Source organism: Choloepus didactylus, chromosome 14 (genome assembly GCF_015220235.1).
Source record: "Choloepus didactylus isolate mChoDid1 chromosome 14, mChoDid1.pri, whole genome shotgun sequence".
Lineage (NCBI taxonomy): Eukaryota > Metazoa > Chordata > Mammalia > Pilosa > Megalonychidae > Choloepus > Choloepus didactylus.
This window is the reverse complement of record NC_051320.1, coordinates 20,919,075-20,937,245: the sequence shown is the minus strand read 5'-3', so window position 1 is coordinate 20,937,245 and position 18,171 is coordinate 20,919,075. Positions and strand designations below refer to the sequence as shown.

At 37.7% G+C, this 18,171-nt stretch overlaps 1 protein-coding gene across 1 annotated transcript in view; it reads left to right on the top strand.

Moving 5' to 3' along the window:
• Positions 1-18,171, top strand: part of LOC119509066 (cytochrome P450 7B1) — a 187,788-nt gene that overhangs the window by 153,926 nt on the left and 15,691 nt on the right. The window contains exons 3-5 of the mRNA XM_037802900.1: positions 2,738-3,328; positions 3,793-3,999; positions 13,995-14,170. Coding sequence (XP_037658828.1) covers positions 2,738-3,328; positions 3,793-3,999; positions 13,995-14,170 — 974 coding nt within the window. The remainder of the gene's footprint in view (positions 1-2,737; positions 3,329-3,792; positions 4,000-13,994; positions 14,171-18,171) is intronic.

Below are 18,171 nucleotides of genomic sequence, written 5' to 3'. Positions count from 1 at the left end.
TTTGGGGTGTTCTTTTTTATTTTTATTTTTATTCTTATTTTTATTTTTTTGGAGTAATAAATATGTTCAAAATTGTGGTGATGAATGCACAAATATATGATGATACCATGAACCATTGATTGTACACTTTGGATGATTATCTGGTGTGTGAATATACCTCAATAAAATTACATTAAAAATAATAATTTATTGGTAATTTCTTGTTCAGTAGATCCAGTTTTTCCCCATTCAACGTTTATTCCTCAGTATGCCTTTTAATTGAAATTAACCTCATAGTTTCTTCCCATATCCTCACCCCTAAAGAGAGAGAGAGAGACAGAGAGGGAATTTGTGATGAACCATAAAAAAACACAAAACTTTAACACAGGTATAGCCTCTACTTCAGTAGGCCCAAAGATGGGTAGCTCAAGATGTCATGGCTGAATATATTTTTGTCTTTCCACTTAGATTTGGATGGATTTAGAAAATTGGTAGAAAAAAATACAAATTAACTCTAAAGATTTTGTTTTTTACAAATTGAATATTTTATACACTTTTAAAATTTTGGTGAATAATTTACGATGACCCTAAAGACATTTACCAAAATCCTTTCATTTAGTGAAGGGGGGGTTATGAATCACCACTTGTTAAAATACACAGCTTTGCTTAAAATTATATCTTTTGCAAAATAAGAGACTTGACTTTTTTTTTTTTTTTCAATTATTTGTCAGGCAGATGCTGACAATTTTATTTAATTAAGCTGCCATGGTGGAGCAGGTGTCATAAAATATGCCCAAATCCAGTTGAGTACTTTTTGATCTCCCCAGGGGAAAAAAAATCCAGTTTACTTTTAGACACCAGCTTTGGGATCTAACCAGAATTAATAGACACACCTAGTTTTACCCTTATTCTTGGATTGGCCTGACTTATTAAATGATCAAGGGACAATGGTGTGAATAAAATTTAAGTCATATGATTAATTCTCAGGAAAAATCATAGCACATGTATATTCATGTATATTAAAAACATAAAGTTTTAAAACTGTAAAACACATTTATCCTGTTTCTAGGATTGGGTTGAGAGTTATTTAAAACTTTATCCTAAATCTTGTACCAAATTGAATTTAATTTCTGTGATGCAGCTTTAGTTACCATAAATAACAAGTGAGAAGTTGGTTATTCATTTAAGAGAAACACACACACCCAGAGGAAAGTTTAGATGATCCTACGAATTTTAATGCTTAATTTTTCTTGTCTTAGATGTGTGCTTCTTGGAAAGTTATAAAATGGCTTTACTGAATAATTGCATAATAATTCTAATCAGAAGGAATCTTAAAACACCACTATGTAAGAAGAAACCAGGATAGAGTAAGAAAAAGAGCACTGCCTGGAGAGTGGCTTCTCACTCAGGCTTTGCCTCTAAGAGTGGTCTTGGCCCTTAACTTCCCTTGACCTTCCTCAGCTTTCTCAACTGGTAACTGCAGGGGAATAACTGATAAAGGCTAAGCAGTCTCCCATTTCCCAGACAACTCTGAGAGACAGACTATAATATGACTGTGGTCCTCAATGGGCGTCTTTATGAGTTTCTTGAAGCCCTTGTCAAAAATAGAGATGTATAGGCCCTACCCACAATCCTTATGAATCCAAGTCTTCCAGGAATCTGTATTTTTAGCAAGCACGCCTAGTTTTTTAATCAGATAATGCTGGGCAACATAGTTGTATGGACAAGACCAAATATTACCACCTCAAGAGACCCTCACTAATATCTCCTGGCAGACTGAAGCACATCCCACTCACTGCATCTCTTCCACTGTGTTCACACCTGTTCTATGTCATTGTTCCCTACTATAACAGTTTGTTTATGTCTCTGCATCTTAAGTGGAAAGGGATCCAACCAAGTGTCTGGATCCCAATAAATGTTGAATGTATGGAAGAATGGATGGATGCAAGGATGAATGGATGGATGGATGGGTGGATGGCTGGATGGATGAATGGACGAATGGATAGGTGAATGGGTGGATGGACGAATGCATGGGTGGATGGGTGATGGGTGGATGGGTGATGGGTGGATGGATGGGTCGGGGAGTGGTTGGGTTCCAGTTTGAATCCTTTTTTAGATACAAATCAGTTATATGATCTTGGACATGTTACTAAATTTCCCTGAGCCACTATTTCCTCATCCATAAAAATGAAACTGCTGGCATTTGTGATTTGCTGTTAGTGTTGAAGTAGATATTTATTTGTGCATACCTACCTGGTTCATACCACATCTTCAAATATTTGAGTTAAAATTATTGTATCTGACTGAAGCTAAAAAGACAACAAGTATGAAAAAAAACTGTTTATGAAGCGTAAGTAATAAATAATATAATGTTATCTTACCAATTTGATTTATTATATTCTGTTTCTTTAATTGGGGCAAGAAGATGAGAACTGTTTAAGTCAGAGAACTGTGAGAAAATTTAAAGGATATTTCAAATGTTAATATGCTTTGGTTAAAACTAAAATTGTAAGAGTAAAGTATTTTTTAGAGGACGTTAAGAGTTTCTGGATGTTTAACGTTAAGCTTCTAGAGCTTTCCCCATCACCATCCATTTTAAAAAAAAGGTACTGGACCTTTGAAAGAAAAGGATTTTTATTAAACTTTGTGCCTTTCTAAATGTTAGTTTTTAATGTCTAATTTTGATTAAATATTTCAAATTTCAGTTATTGTTTGTTTTGCTACTAAATGAACTCATGTTCTTTTTCATTTTTCTTAGGAAAATACATAACATTTTTCCTGAACCCTTTCCAGTACCACTTAGTGATCAAAAATTACAAACAATTATGCTTTAAAAAATTTAGTAATAAAATGGTACAGAAAGTATTTGGCATTAAACATCTGTTAACCAATGATGATCTCAACAATGATCTTCATGGCTGCTATCAACATTTACAAGGCAAATCTTTGGACATACTCCTTGAAAGCATGATGCAGAATCTGAACCAAGTTCTTGAATCCCAACTACTAACAGCCACAAGTTGGAACACAGCACAGCTGTTGACATTCTGCAGCTCAGTAATATTTGAGATCACATTTACAACCATATATGGAAAATTCCTTGCTGCAGATAACAAAAAAATTATTAGTGAACTAAGAGATGATTTTATTAAATTTGATGAGAAATTCCCATATTTAGCATCAGACATACCCATTGAGCTTCTAGGAAATGTCAAGTCTATTCAGAAGAAGATGATAAAATTCTTTACGTCAGAAAATTTGGCTAAGATACAAGGATGGTCCCAACTTATGCAAATGAGGCAAGCCATCCTGGTCAAATACTATGTGCCTGAGGACTTTGAAATGGCAGGTAAGAAACTTCTGAATGATTACTTGTCTAAAATAAGATAATTTACAATAGACCTTTGAAATAAAAAGACAAAATGGCGACCTTGAAATTTTTTAATGTTCTTTCTAATTGGCTAATGATAAAATGTTTTACTCTGAAACAATCTTCTGTGATAATTGATTTTTTTTTTTTTTTTTTGCTGAGGTGGTAAAAACAAGATACTTAATGGCGATAATGAGAAAGAGTATTACTAAGCTACATGTACTCCTCTTATCTCAACCCCCACCTCCCTGCCCCCCCCCCCACATTACATTTTTAACTATTCTCATTAAGCAGAAAATTAGACTTCAGAAGCCTATTGGTCCTCATTAGCATGCACTGATCCTTGGCTGGGTCTGTGTCCTAACATCTTTTAATTAGCACACTGCAAATCTAATCAGAGTAATAAACGCTATTAATCTTCCTTTTCACTTATTTTCTCCCAGCACATCATTTTGCCTTTCTCTGGGCCTCTGTGGCAAACAGTATTCCAACTGCTTTCTGGGCCATGTATTATCTTCTGCGGCACCCAGAAGCTATGACAGCAGTGCGTGACGAAATTGACCATTTGCTACAGTCAACAGGTCAAAAGAAAGGTTCTGGATTTTCCGTCCATCTCACCAGAGAACAATTGGACAGCCTGGTCTACCTAGGTAATTTATTTTTATCTACTATGAAGAAAAGAAGGTAGTTCTCTGCAAACTCAGTTTATCACTCATAGCTGTTTACCAAGAGGTGGAGGACACAGCTGCCTAATTGACATAATAACACCCATTTACACCAATTATAAATTATGTAGTTTATAGCTGTAGATACTCTCATTGCATGTAAACATTAAGGCCTAGGTAATTAACTATGCAAGGTATGCAAAGGCTAAACCGAAGCTTTGCAATTATTTGAAAAAAAAAGTTTATGCCTATTAAGTCATTTGATTCTGAGCATCTGTTGGTGTACTTTTGCTTTCCAAACACTGCTGCTCTGTCTTGACAAGAAAGGTATTTGGGGATTGAAAAAGAAAGAATTTCAGAAAGGCACCATGTGTGCAAAATGTATTTATTAGTCCCTAAAATGGTGTTTATACGTTCAGGCACAGGTTAGGATGTTTTATATAGCTCGGAGTGTATGATTCTCAAAGGTGTAATAAAATCACTTTCCACTGAAGTTCATGATGTAAACCCTCTCCAAAAAAATAAAAAGTAAAATAAAAATAAAAACAAACAAAAAGGAAAGAAAGAAGGGAGGGAGGGAGGGAGGGGAAGAAAAAGCCATGAATACAAACAACTCTGTGAAATGTTGATATTTTATAAAATATTTACCAACTCATGAGCTATGCATGGTCACTATTGCAAATGTGTTTGAAGGCAGCAGTGACTAATTTGTGTTTTTCTCTCTGCATAGGCCAAATGCACACAGGGGGCATGAGCTTTTGATCGTAGGGGCTCACTTTCCCTTTCCTGGTTTTGATTAAACTTCATCACCATTCTGTGAATGAGCTCAGACTCTGAAAGTTAAATTCAATGTCAAGAGTTATTCTCTATGCCTCCTATATTGGCATTTTCATCCTGGGGTATCCTTTAGGATACAGTATTCCAAGTCCCTTTGGACAAATGCAGGAAGAAGCCTTTATGTATTGCTTTACTCCTTTGACAGTGTAGGCAAGTATTAGCCCATGTCGTCCTTGAATTTTTAACCTTTTAAATATGTCCAATGTGAATGTCTGGGAGTAGAGACCCTACTGGTCCTGATCTGTGTTGAACACCAGTTAGCATTGGAAAGAATGACCCAAGCCTTCTATAGATTGTTCCCACTGGCCAGGCTAAGACCCACTCCAGGCAAAGAGAAGGAAGCTTGGCTTGTGCTAGCAGTCTGCTGGCTTGTTCAGTCAATTAGGAAAAATGTGTCTCCTTGTAGTTTTCTGACTTTAGCACACATTTTCAGAGGAATTTTATATTTGCTTGTAGAATGAAAATAATCCCAACACTATTAAAAAACAAATACTTTGTGGAATATTGAGGAACGAATACAGAACATTTATATAAAATTCTGCATAGTTGCCATCATTTAAATACACAATATTTTCTGGGTAGAGGATGTATAGTGTCTATTATGATCTGGGTTGCATTTACCATATATTCAGGTAAGTTCAGTTGCATTTTATGAATCAGGTGATTCATGCAGGGAAGTAATGCAGATAAATATCAAAGACTATGTGTTTGTATTCCATACAGAATACAAACGCATATTACTCTTAAAAAGTTAGTTGGAATTCATCAACTCCCTTTTTACTCTCAACTCCTTATCACTGAAATAAAAGATCATTTTTAAATTGTGGTATTAAAGCAAAAAACTTTCAGTCAATTTGGTCAGAAAAAATTTCAGAGATATAATTTAGGTCCATTTAACTCTATAGCTGGAGCTAGAGATTTCCATCCTTGGAGCGCTTATCAAATTACAGTTCTTATCATCAACAACTAAACAAAAAGAAAAATCCCAAGTGAGTTTAGAACCACCTGGATAAAGGCAGTTCCTTCACCAGCCCAGAAGATTGATCCCTGTTCCTCACAACCGGTTACCAGCAGGAGCCAGGGTTGTTCGTTGTGAAAACGTAAAATGATGAGGCCGATTGTAATTTTCTATAAGACAACGTGTATTTTTCCTTTCACAAAATAGAATGCTTTATGTAGATTGGAGTAAGTTTTTATATGAATTGATTTTGTAACAACCTTATAGCTCAATTGTATTTCCCTATATCAAAAGAGCATGAACTGTATTTGTAAAAGGAAAGTTTACAAAATTAAATGTTTAAAGCATACCATATGGTATATGCTCACCCTTCTGTCCTTAAGGAAAGATGTCTATGTATTTTAAGTACCTTTTTTTTAAAAAGAGATGTCTTGATTTTTCTTATTATAAAAGAAGAAAGGTCACAATGATGAAATGAATGTTGCTTTTTTTTTTTTTTTTACTTGGAAGGGGCATTTTGATCTTAGTACAGGAAAGAAAAAGGAGAATTTTTTTTACAGAGAGTTTGCTTGCCAGCATACTTTAATTATAAAGCAAGGTTGAAAAGGGAAGTTAGAATGCTGTAGAAGTGGGTGTTAATTCTGGACAAAAATGATTTCTCTTTTTAGAGTGATCCTAGAAGACAGAACCCAGGGGGCCCGGATCTGTGGTGATGCAAATCATCACACATACGTGATTGACATCCACGACTCAATCCTGTAGCCTTCACATGTATCAAATGTCCACTGACATCAATGTCCCCTTAATCTCAGCAAAAAATAAAATATGGAACATAGATTGGGCTTTAAAATATGAAGCCTATTTAAGAAATTCAGTGCAGTCTTCTTTCAGAAGAGATTGTGGTAGATTTGTGCTTTTTTCAAATGCTTTTGAGAATCTTTCTGTAAAACCAGTCTTCTCTTTTCTTTTAAACAACCTTATATTTCATATAGTTAAAACATTAAATAAGGATTTTGTTTATCCCTAAAATTTTGCATTTATTAGCGCTTAATAAAGGTTGCTACTATTAAATTTAAATAAAAATTAAAAATTAAATAAAAATTATAAAAAATGTTAAGAAAAATTAAAAATTAGTAGAGCCAATGAGCTTCAGATAACTATTACTTGGAACCTAACTCTCAATAGATAGAGGTGTAGATAGAAGGAAACCTTTGAGAAACTCAGAGAAAAGTAAGAAGATCAAATTTCCAGGAAGGAGAAAGCTGAGTTGGGAGTAGGATTTAGAAAAGCAGGTTTCAAAAATAGGAAAAGGAAAAGAGATGATTCAGGGTAAGATAAGAAAAATGAGGCAGGGGAATGAAACTCTCAGAACTGAAATTTTGATAAGTCAATAGCAAATAATCCCAATGAGAATGATGAAGTGAAAGGGGAGGTAAGTAAAATCCCTAGTGTGACGGTTTGGGTTGCTGACCATAAACCTAGATGAATGAGAAGCCCTATATAAAAGGTATAAACAAAACCATTAAAACCTTTTTAATGGTCGTCTAAGAAGTAGCACCACTCTAAAGTAGGCTGAGATTTGAAAAATTTAAAATAAACAAACCTCACTTTTATATGAGGCAAATGATATAATGTTACTAATGAGAAAGTATTAAGAACATAGACATTGGCTGAACACCGAAGAGGTTTTGAAATCCACCTAGATTCAAGTCCATGTCTACCACTTGCCACTTACAAGCTGTGTGAACTTGGGCTGTTTAATTGTGGAGTACTTAAACTCACTAAGCCTCCTTTTCCGCATGGGTAAGATGGGAACACTATTTCCTACTTCCAGCTTTACATGAATAGCTTGTGTAGATGACTTAATATAATCACACAGAATACAGGCTCAATAAATGTTAGCTATTGTTATTATCAAAAGCATTTCATCTTTATATCTCTACAAGGTTGATACTGTTTTATTCATTTTCAATTATCCAGTAAACCAAGCTGGTATCAAATTTGTGTCTAATTAGCCCACAGAACTGCTCTTTCCATGTATCCCACATCAAAAGAGCAAGTGTACACTGGTAAGAAGACTGTAAGGCTTAGTGGATTAGACCCCCAAGCTGTTTTGGTGAGTTGCAGGCCCCTGATGTTATTCAGTCACATATCCTGAAAATGCAAGAAGTTGCAAAGGCCATCCGATTGAGGAATATTAGAAAAAGGAAAGTGCCTTAAAACTAGAGTTTGACAAAAGCTGTAATACCTTTTTAGAAAGAGAAGATCATAAATAATATAATACTAGAATTATGACATTGTGGCCAACCCCAGAAAAATTATTTAAAATATTTTAAGCCCATTGTTTCTGAGCAATTAGAAAAAAAGGATGGAAAGGAATGATGAGTGGGAAAAAATAAAGCTTTTTTAAATAACAAATAATAAAAATTTAGAAGTAGCCACATTCAATATATTAGTGCTTTGTAGATGACAAGCAGTTTTACAGACTTGCCTTGTTTCATGGGCTATTTACCAAGATAATCTAAGGGAGTGGGACAGCTGTTATTTTGTCATTCTTTTTTACAGATGAAATTTTCAGGGTTCTAAATAACTAGTCTACGGTCATGGAGTTGATGAAGGAGAGAGGCAGAACATTAACTCAGGTTTTCTGATCATGTCCATTCCATGCTCTTCTCCTCAGATCTGTCTGATTCCAAAACACACAGATGTCCTTTTTTGATTGATTGCCTCTCCCAACTGAGAGTGGAGGGTAACTCTGCTTATATAGATTCTACAAAGTCATCCTTGATATGCATATATACAAGATTAGGAAATCTGGGCCAGATTTTGATGCAATTAACCAAATTTTAAACTTCAGGATAAGATATTACAAATGATAATATTAATAATCATTATCTTAACATGCACCAGATATGGGGGAGAGGCATCTTCCATAAAGGGTACATTAGAAATTCAGTAAGGGAAGTGGTAAGATTTTCATATGTAATATAAGGAAATGGTTTAAAAAGAAAAAATACTGACTTGGATATCTGTAACATTTTCTGCTAAATGGTGTGAAGCTAAGAAGGTTAGATAATACAGTGAATATTGGAAACAGAAGCTGGAAGGATTGAAAAAGAAATTTAATGAGTATCCTAATTATTGTACTTAGGGCTAAAAATTAACTGCAGAGGAGTAGGACGAGGAACTGTTTGGTTTAGCAGAAAAGGGTTTAAAGCAGTTGTTCCCTACCTTGATTGCTCATTGGAATCATCTAGGGAGCTTTAAAAAAATACTCATACCTGGTCCCACACCCAGAGATTCTGATTTAATTGGTCTGAGGTGTGGGCTGATGGCTTTAAAAGCTCCCCAGATGATTCTAATGTGCAGCCAAGACTCAAAACCTCAAATTTAAAGGTTTTAATTAATGCGGTGGTTCTGATCCTATTTGTCTGGGTGGAACATTTTTTAAACCATCCCAGGTGATTCTCATGCCATGGTTGATAACCCCTGGGATACCAGAAAGCCTAAAACAAGTCAATGGTGATATTTCAAAAAGCTGTTGCCCCGCTACTCCAGGAAACATTAATAGAAGTATGGTGCCTAGAGTAAATAAAGCAATAGCACCTCTCTCCTTTTCCAACTGAATTAGCATGTTCTGTTCTGACACATTTTAAGAAGCACATTGACTAATTGAATTCATCCCAGATGGCAGAAAGACTGAAGACCACGTCATCTCTTACACGATTAAGGGGATGGTGTGATAGTTGTCTTTAAATATTTTTAAAGGGCTGTTATGTGGAAGAGGGATTCAACTTTTTGCCAGTGTTTTCTAAAGTGTGGAAATTAGAGGTAAGAAAATTGTAGCTCAATATGAAAAGTAACTTTCTACTAACATAGGCTTTCTGGAACCCATCATTGGAGGGATTAATCAGAAATGGTGCAGTCTGTTAGCTAGGACCTTGAAGAGTCATTCCAATTTTTGTGTATGTCCCAACTTTGAACCACCTAGATTGCAATATCCCTGAAGGCCAAATACATTTGCTGTGTACTTTTTTTTCCCCCAGCAGTGCTGGTCCAGTACCCTGAGCAGAATAGGGCTTTAATAAACATTCATTGAAAAAATAAATGTTGAATTTACATTTCTGTATTTTAGCAGCAAACCTAAAGCTGCATCTGCAATGCAGGGTGAAGACAGGAACTGGGACCAATTCAGATTTATTTTTAATTTTGCTTTAAAATATACAGTTGTTCAGCCAAAGATTAGTTATTTTGCCTCAAATTATCTGATTAATTATCACAATTTCTTATTTACCTTCTCACCTGTCTTGAAGGCACTTATGTAAAACAAAACACATCTTGGGCCTTAAGTCATTTCATCACACCTTCTGGAGCTTACCAGCTCCCTATCCTCCTCTTCTTCTCCCCCCACCCCACCCCCCTTCTCATTCTGCCTACTTCTTAAGACTGTCCTAGTGGTCGCCGCCAGCAGACTGGCATGGCATAGCTGTGCATTTCACCCCAGCCATTGCTGCTTTCCACTGATCACCATGGCTAATCAGCTGGTCTGATGGGCTGCACCAATCATTAAGATGACCCAAATTAACAGCCTGGCCATGTCACAGTACATTCATTCCACACTTATAGACATGACCTCAGTGTTAGGCAGGAACCCGGATGTGCTTATTTGTGTTTGCGTTGCCACATGCATTATTGATTGTCATGAGCCTTCTTCAGTGTTTTAAATCTGCAAATGAGAATCATCTGTCAATTATTACAGCCAGAATTGAGATCTGAGGTCAAAAGAGAAAGTGTGCCTTTTTCTACTGGCATGTCCTCTAATTTGTCATTTTCCTTTGCAGTTATGTTGTAAAGCATCTTGGCCCTAAAATGTTCCCAGCTTTTTGCTTAGAAGGGATACTTAATCAGAAAAGTCCTATGTGCTGAAAAGAGAAACAAATCTTTCTTAGCAGGTGAAGAAGGTGGTGAGGGTTCTGAATTGTGAGTTCATTGAGGGGATATTTTAATCCAGTCTCCTCATGTCCACCAGTCAGTAAAGCTCGGTTCTTAATAAAACAAAGGCAGCCTTATCTTAGTCACAATTACAATTGTTGGCATCTAGCAGTGCCTGGTGTAAATCAGCCCCCAAGTATTTGCATTTCTGATAGTCATTTCTCTACCATGCTTTCTAATAATTAAAGGGTCCTGTTACCTGCTAAGTGTTAGTATAAATTAACAATCCATTATGCACTGAAAACTTATCCATTATAAGTTTTATAAAACATTTACGGATAGAGATCATGTTTAATTAAAATTAACTTGTATATGAAAGCCAAGTGCACTAATGATTCACAATGACCTTTTATTACCTGCAGTCCCTTGTTTTGGCTAGATGATTGACAGCTTGCTGTTTGGCTACCATGTTGAATTTCAGCTGACAAGACTTTTCATTTTAACTCAATTTGCCCGCCTATCACAAGCTGGTGGCAGGCCAGACCCAAGTCACCCAGCTTTGCCTCAGCAGCTTGCTCTAGTTCTCATTAGTACGCATTTATTCAGTGGAAATTGGAAGACAAATGCTTGAAGGCATGTGAACTAAGTATAGCAAATTAGGTTTAAAGACTGAATATTTATAAGTATATGGAAAGTTTTTTTTTTTTTTTTTAAATTCTAGAGCAAATTGAGAACTGAGTGCTAGCTTTGGTATAAAAAAAAATGAAAATAGAAGGGGAAGATTCTAAGAATAACAATACTATAAGCTTTTGCTTTCCATTTTGGAAATATGTAAAAACCTCTCTGACAACAACTTATCAAATAACAACCTGGCTTCTCTTTCATGGAATGCTTGCACAAAGAAGTTTAGCACACGTGTGTGAGAAGGGGGGAAAAATGAGGGTCATGTTCATTTGTTGCTTGGTTATCCCTTGGTATGTTTTAAATCGCCTTGTTTGTTCGGCACTAGCACAGAAACAGATGTTGCTCTACCGTGCAGGATAATTTACTGTACCTCCTGGTGCAGCGTGGAAGTCCTCCCAGGGCCCAGCTGGTCTGTTAGTGGCACTGGCTGGTGTCTGCTCAACTATGACAACTACAAGTAGAGCCTGCAATTTTTTATTGTGCGGTTGTCATTCTTCTCAACGTATAGCTCTGCCCACATTCATACTGGGGCTGGTGGAAAAGCTTCTGGCTTTGTGTCTGTAGGATGCACTGCAGATCCACGTAAGCTTGCCTCTCCCCATTGTTGATGATCATGCAACTCATTACTTTTGTCATCTAATGATTATCGGCATGATCGCTCAGAGCAAGAGCCAAACTCGCCTTGCACACATAAACTGGTAACTGGAAGGTAAAACAGATTTGTCATTTATGATCCGACCACTAAGCCACACTCTGTGCTCCATTATTGTGATTAACTTCTGCCTAAGATATGCTTGCCCAATTGTCATTTGTGATACTGAGCTGAGCACAAGCTGCCAGGCTCCCAGGAGCATGTCAGCCCATAGGATGTCACCGTGTTATTCAGGGCCGCTAAATGCCTGCCCTTTCCCAGCAGCCACCCCACAATTATTTTGCTTTTGTGTTTCTTCTTCCCACACCCCTACTGGACATGTTGGGTGAGCAGCACTGCTACATATGTCAGCTACCATTTCACACCACAAGCTAAAACGATGCTATGCTATTGTTTATCCAACAGAGCAAGCAGCCGTGCATGGGAAGCTGACCCTTGCCTTTCACCATGGAAATTTCGGTTGCTGGTGTTCTGCCAGTTGAAATCCACCGTGTCAGTTGCCTTGTGGCTATCTGCAGTAGAGTCCACATTCTAAAACCAAAATTTTTTTCTGGCCTCATCACCAACAAACCGATTTGACTCTGCTTGATTATATTAAGAAGGCAGTCCAAAAGAATATGCACAGCTTCATAGAACGTCACATTGAATCACCACCCTGGCCACACACATAGCTGACCACAGCCTCATTTCTTTAGACAAATGCATGCTTAAGGAAAAACCTCCTGGGGAGGCACCCGAAGCAACTCGATATCCCTATGCGAGCTGTGCATGGATTTAAGTTTTCATGAAATAGCATTTATCTTTATTTTGGGGGCTAATGCCAGCCTTCACTGAGGAGCCCGCATTTAATAACCTAATAATTGTTAGGTACTCTGAGTTCCAGCGCTTTGCTGAACACTAAGAAACAGGACTGTGTGTGTGTGTGTGTGTGTGTGTGTGGCGTGATTTCTAAATTGCAAGTGATAAACACAGCCATTTGTTTTACTGTGAAGGGGGGAAAACTCAATTTGGAGCTCTCTTTCACATTGCTGATTAGAAAGAATCAAGCTCTATATTCTAGGACCGACTCACGCTGGTGGAAACATAGTCAGTTTTGATTATGAAGAGAGAGATGCAGACCTCGACAGGAGCTACATGCTGATATGCATGCTATCAGAATGATTTATGCAAATTATGCATATTATTCCCAAAGGAATTCCTCCTCAAACTGCCAGGATAAATTGCCGGAAATTAGCCATAAAATCTGTCGTGCTAGGAGCAAAAGGTGAAGGCCACTGGGAAAGCAAGGACATTCGGTTTCCAGAATCTTCCAGAATCTGATGGTGACTGTTATTTTCCCTGGATGCTGAGGAAAATATGGTTTTCTTCTGAATGCTAGAAAAGTATTTCCCTTTGAAATTTTTCTGGCAAATGCTGATTCATTTTATTTACAGCCGGCATAAAAGAAATTAAGTGTTAAGCTGTCCCAGAAAGCACTACTACAATTATTCTACCATTCACTGCCTAAGTGGTTATTAAATGTGTAAGCCTAGCTTTAAAGGCATCGCTTTTCTGATAGTTGACAAAATAACCCACTGGTAATGTACTTTTATTGGGGTACAGTTTTAATTTTCAGTGTGTATACTCATAACACAGCATTCCCCTCTAGGACCATATTCCTACAAAAATCCCAATTCCTGACTTTGTGCCCAGGTACATCCCTGCTTCTGCTGCCTGTGAAATGCCTTCAGGTGATCTCAGGGTTAAGTCCCCAGCTGTCCCCACATCACCTCCTCAACCTCCCAGAATCACAGCTTCCATTACCTCCCTCTTAGTACTCAGGGGATATAATAAAAAAGTGTTTCCTTTCAAATCAAGGCTATAGAGCACTTCTGAGGGATGGTCATATTTTGATAAGCTATTATTTGTTTCCTTCAGAAAGCATCATTCTCGAAACTTTAAGACTGTGCTCGTTCTCCAGCAACATCCGTTTCGTTGAGGAGCCCCTGGCTCTGCAGTCAGAGGCTGGGAAGTGGCTGCTGCGACAGGGAGACCTGGTAACCATCTTCCCTCCAGCCTTACACAGTGACCCCGAAATCTTTGAAGCTCCACAGGTAAACATCGAACCGGCATTTGCTACTTCTGGGATATTGCAAACACATTTCTCTCCCTCACTCTCTCTCTTCCTTTCTCTACCTTAACCCAGAAGAGATTTGAGACAGCTTTGTGCTTCTGTTTTTCCTTCTAATGAAAAAGTTTTCCTAAGAATCTATCTTTCAAAGATTTCCTGATCCATAGCTAGAAATACAGTGATGAGATGAAATGCTGGTTTCTCCAAAAGAAGCAGGCGTTGCACCTCCGATGTTACCTTCAGGCCAAAATTAGGTTTTGATTGGCAGAGAATTATTGAGAACCGTGGAGGACTGGCTAATGGCAGGTGGCTTGGAGAATAAATACCAGCCACTATTTTGCTAAGTTGTTTCCAAAGTGTGGTTGAATATCCCAAAGCCTGTGGCACTTAAACCCGTATACTCTCTCGCCTCTTGCTAAAGGCGTGTGCCCCTTCTTGGTCAATTAGTATGGCGTTATGAACTTGAGATTGTAAAGCTGCTGCTGACGGGTGAAGCTCTGAGGGTAATTGTGTCATCTCCTTGTATTTTTTTCTGAAGCTGGAGTTAATGAATATCAAAGCCTGGAAATTAATCCACCCTGGCTCATCCTTTAATACCACTTCAGAGGTTCACCACCTGCATGCAAATCAAATGCAGTCATATTCTGTGGCTGCGCTTTGCATGAAGTCCTGTTACTGCTACAGTGGTTTCTGTATATAAAATGCTGTTTTTCAAGGGGAAACTTCTGTGCTCTTTTTGAGCAGTATGTAGCTGAACTACTTTTAAACTAATGTCAGCAGGTCAGTGTTTTGCAGCCAGGTTGCATTCGAATATTGTTCAGTTTTCAAAAATATTAAGTAGAGGACAGACTTCAAATACAATGAGATAAATTGCATTTATTTCCTCAGCAGAAGCAAACATTTTTAAGGGGGGTAATGTGCATATATTTTTCAGAAGAGGCATTCTGTGGACAATGCTAGTAAATTGTAGAATATTAGTGAGTGGATGAATGAATTGTCCACAGAGAACAGGCTTTATCTCCACACCTGTAACTAGCAAAAATTTCACACATAGATAGACATTCATTAGAAAGGGCTAAATGAATGACTATTTGACATAATTTTATGATTTATAATTTTTAAGTTAATTCCTACTTATTTTCATTATGTTATTATTCCACTAGTGATTAAGATTAATATATTCATATCCTGGTATGATAGTCAAACCAACATTAGTTATCAACAAATTCTCAATCAATATTTACCAAGTGGCCATTGTGTTTGTGGCAGTGTTCTTTGGACTTTCCTTCTGCTTCCCTCCTTGGCCCATCCCAATGATGGAAAAGACATAGATTTAGACCTCAAGGAATTACAAAATCAAAGTTAAAAATCGGAAGTGTGCTAATTTATATATTTTTCCCTCTGGAATACTAAATAGCAGTGTCCCAACTTTACATAATTAATCAACCAACCTTAAAAGCAATCAGAAGGGTTTGCCTTGTCCTAAATCTGTAGAAGAATATTGTGAATATTGATTTAGCATCAGTAAGGTAGCTCTAAGTTGAGTTAATGAAAATGCTATTATTTACAAGATTTAATATTAGCCCATTATTCCTGACTAATGTTAAAATTAACTAGCAAAATTTTTTTGCCATGGTATCGTTTTCTAGAAATTGGTTGTGGAATGTTATTAATTCCTGGCCCAGAACAAATGATATTGTTCAGAACCACTTTTATGTGATTTGGCAAGGAATATAATCATTCATTCAGTAAACATTGATTAAATCCCTACTACTGGCAGGCATATGGATTTGTTCCTTTTCTTAACAACTTTGGATGTTATAAGTAGATGCTCATGGAACAGATGCCCACCTCCAAACGCTAGGTACAAATAGCAGAGAAGAAAATTCTTCCTTGGCCATTCCTTGGAGCCCTGACCCAGGAACTCATCCGAAACTCCTATTTGTCACTGCTGGTCTTTTGTACCCTGCAGAGCTTGAATGGGCATACCAGGCCTTAGACGTAGAAAATACACAATAGCTGGTAGGCCAAAAATGTGAAGAAGACTAACTCTGGATATAGGTGAGCTATTCTTGGAGAACATAAAGATTCAGTAGAAAATAGGCTCTCCTAACCCAACGAGGCATGGTTTCAGAATGTTTGGAGTCCCAAGAGACTCTAGAATATTTTAATACGCCATAGTTTTCCTTCACACGTCAAGGCCTTGACACACTAGTCTCTCTCTTCCTGAAATGTCTTTCCTTACTCATCATCTAGCAAGCTCCAAATTACTCCTCAAGAATCATCGCAATCACCTCTTCTTGGATGATATCCCTGATTCCCATTTTGTTCCTCAGAAAGTTTGCCCCTCCCCATTTGGTGGCTTCTAGGGCCTCCGTCCTGGCGTCTGCCACATGGCATTTTGCAGTCACTTGTTTTCCTGTCTGTGCTCCGGAAGGAGAAAGGCCATGCTCTCTCCATCTCTGTGTTCTCAGTGCCCAGTACACAGGAGGTGGGCTGTATCCTGGATGAATAAGGGGATGTTTGGATGGATGGATGGACTGAAAGTGAAAATACACTCCAGTTAAAATTTTAAATTAGGTTGTTGCACATTTAAATATGTACTGAGCCTAAATAGATCAAGTAGATGAAGTAACTTGTGTATAGATATATCAACATGATCAGGAACTGGAAGGTCCATCGTGAAAGGTGAGCCCAGGACACATCGAAATGGGATCCTTGGGCCATTTCTTGCAAGCATTGTGATTTTGAAAAAAAGAAAAAAACAGATTTCCAGGTGAAGTTTCTAATTTTTAAATATTGGGATTTTTTTAAATTTTAAAACTGTGTGGTGTTTGGGGGCCTAATTGGGTCTTTAGGCTACCAATATAATATGGCTCCAGTCTAAAACAATGAGAGAAAGCAAAGAAAATACCTCTTCTAAATTCTTCCTTCCTCTCTTTATAAGTATAAATATAATACAGGCAATCTATATCTGAGAAAGTCTAGATGATCTGTTAGTTAACTAGGAGTGGGTAGCTTTTTAAATTTTTTTCTGAAAGCTCTCCCAAATTTAGGTCTACTATCAGCCAGAATTCATGCGATTGGCTATAAATGCTGATGGTTTGTTTTCTGCCAAAATGCAGTGTCCAGAATTAGAGTTATGGAGAAAATCACATTTATTGGTTGGTTTTTCTATGATAAAAGGTGCTAAAGGAGAAAAGAGGCTATGATAACACTGTTGGACTATGGGGAAGAATTAACAAACACTTAAGATGGTAACACATTATCCTATCCGTGTAGCCTCCTAAGGTAAGGAAACACAGGGAAACCCCAGAATAATTACCATGCCCTCACAGTATCCCCAGAAGCTCTCATCTTGAGGGCCCTGCCCTGATCAACATGGGACACCACCACCCCACAGAAGTTTGGACAACCAGCAAGAACTGGCAGAAACATCTTTCTCAAAGCTCCAGAAAATACTTGAAGGACTTCAGTATCAGGGCAAGCACAGATTCAAGTAAAAGGCCACTTATGTTTTGATTCCCCATCTGTCCTCTCCCTTCTTCTCTCTTCTCAGTGCAGATCCATGGTCCCTGTTCCAGAGTTTGCAGAGTAACCCTTGTGCATATTAATACTAGGAGTGTTTATTTCTAGCCCAGTGTGTCTGGTGGTGGCCTGAGGGACTCACCATCCCAGAACTTGCCCTGCGTGTAGAAATCAGCTCACTGAGCTCTGTGGGAGAACAGTCAAGTAGATGCCCAGGGCAAGAGATTGATGGCTATAGGACACACAAAGCACTATCCAGGACTATGAGGAAACTGTTTCCTAGGGAAGAGAGAACATTGGTATCCGTGTAAATGGGGGAATTCCTAGGGCCACAAGTGCATGCCCAAAGGATCAGGGAGGTCCCTACACTTTGGCTTGGAGCTATTCTCCAAATAATTCCTGTAGGAGCACTACACAGGTCAGTCTGCAAGGACTGGGAGCATTGTTTTCTTTTTT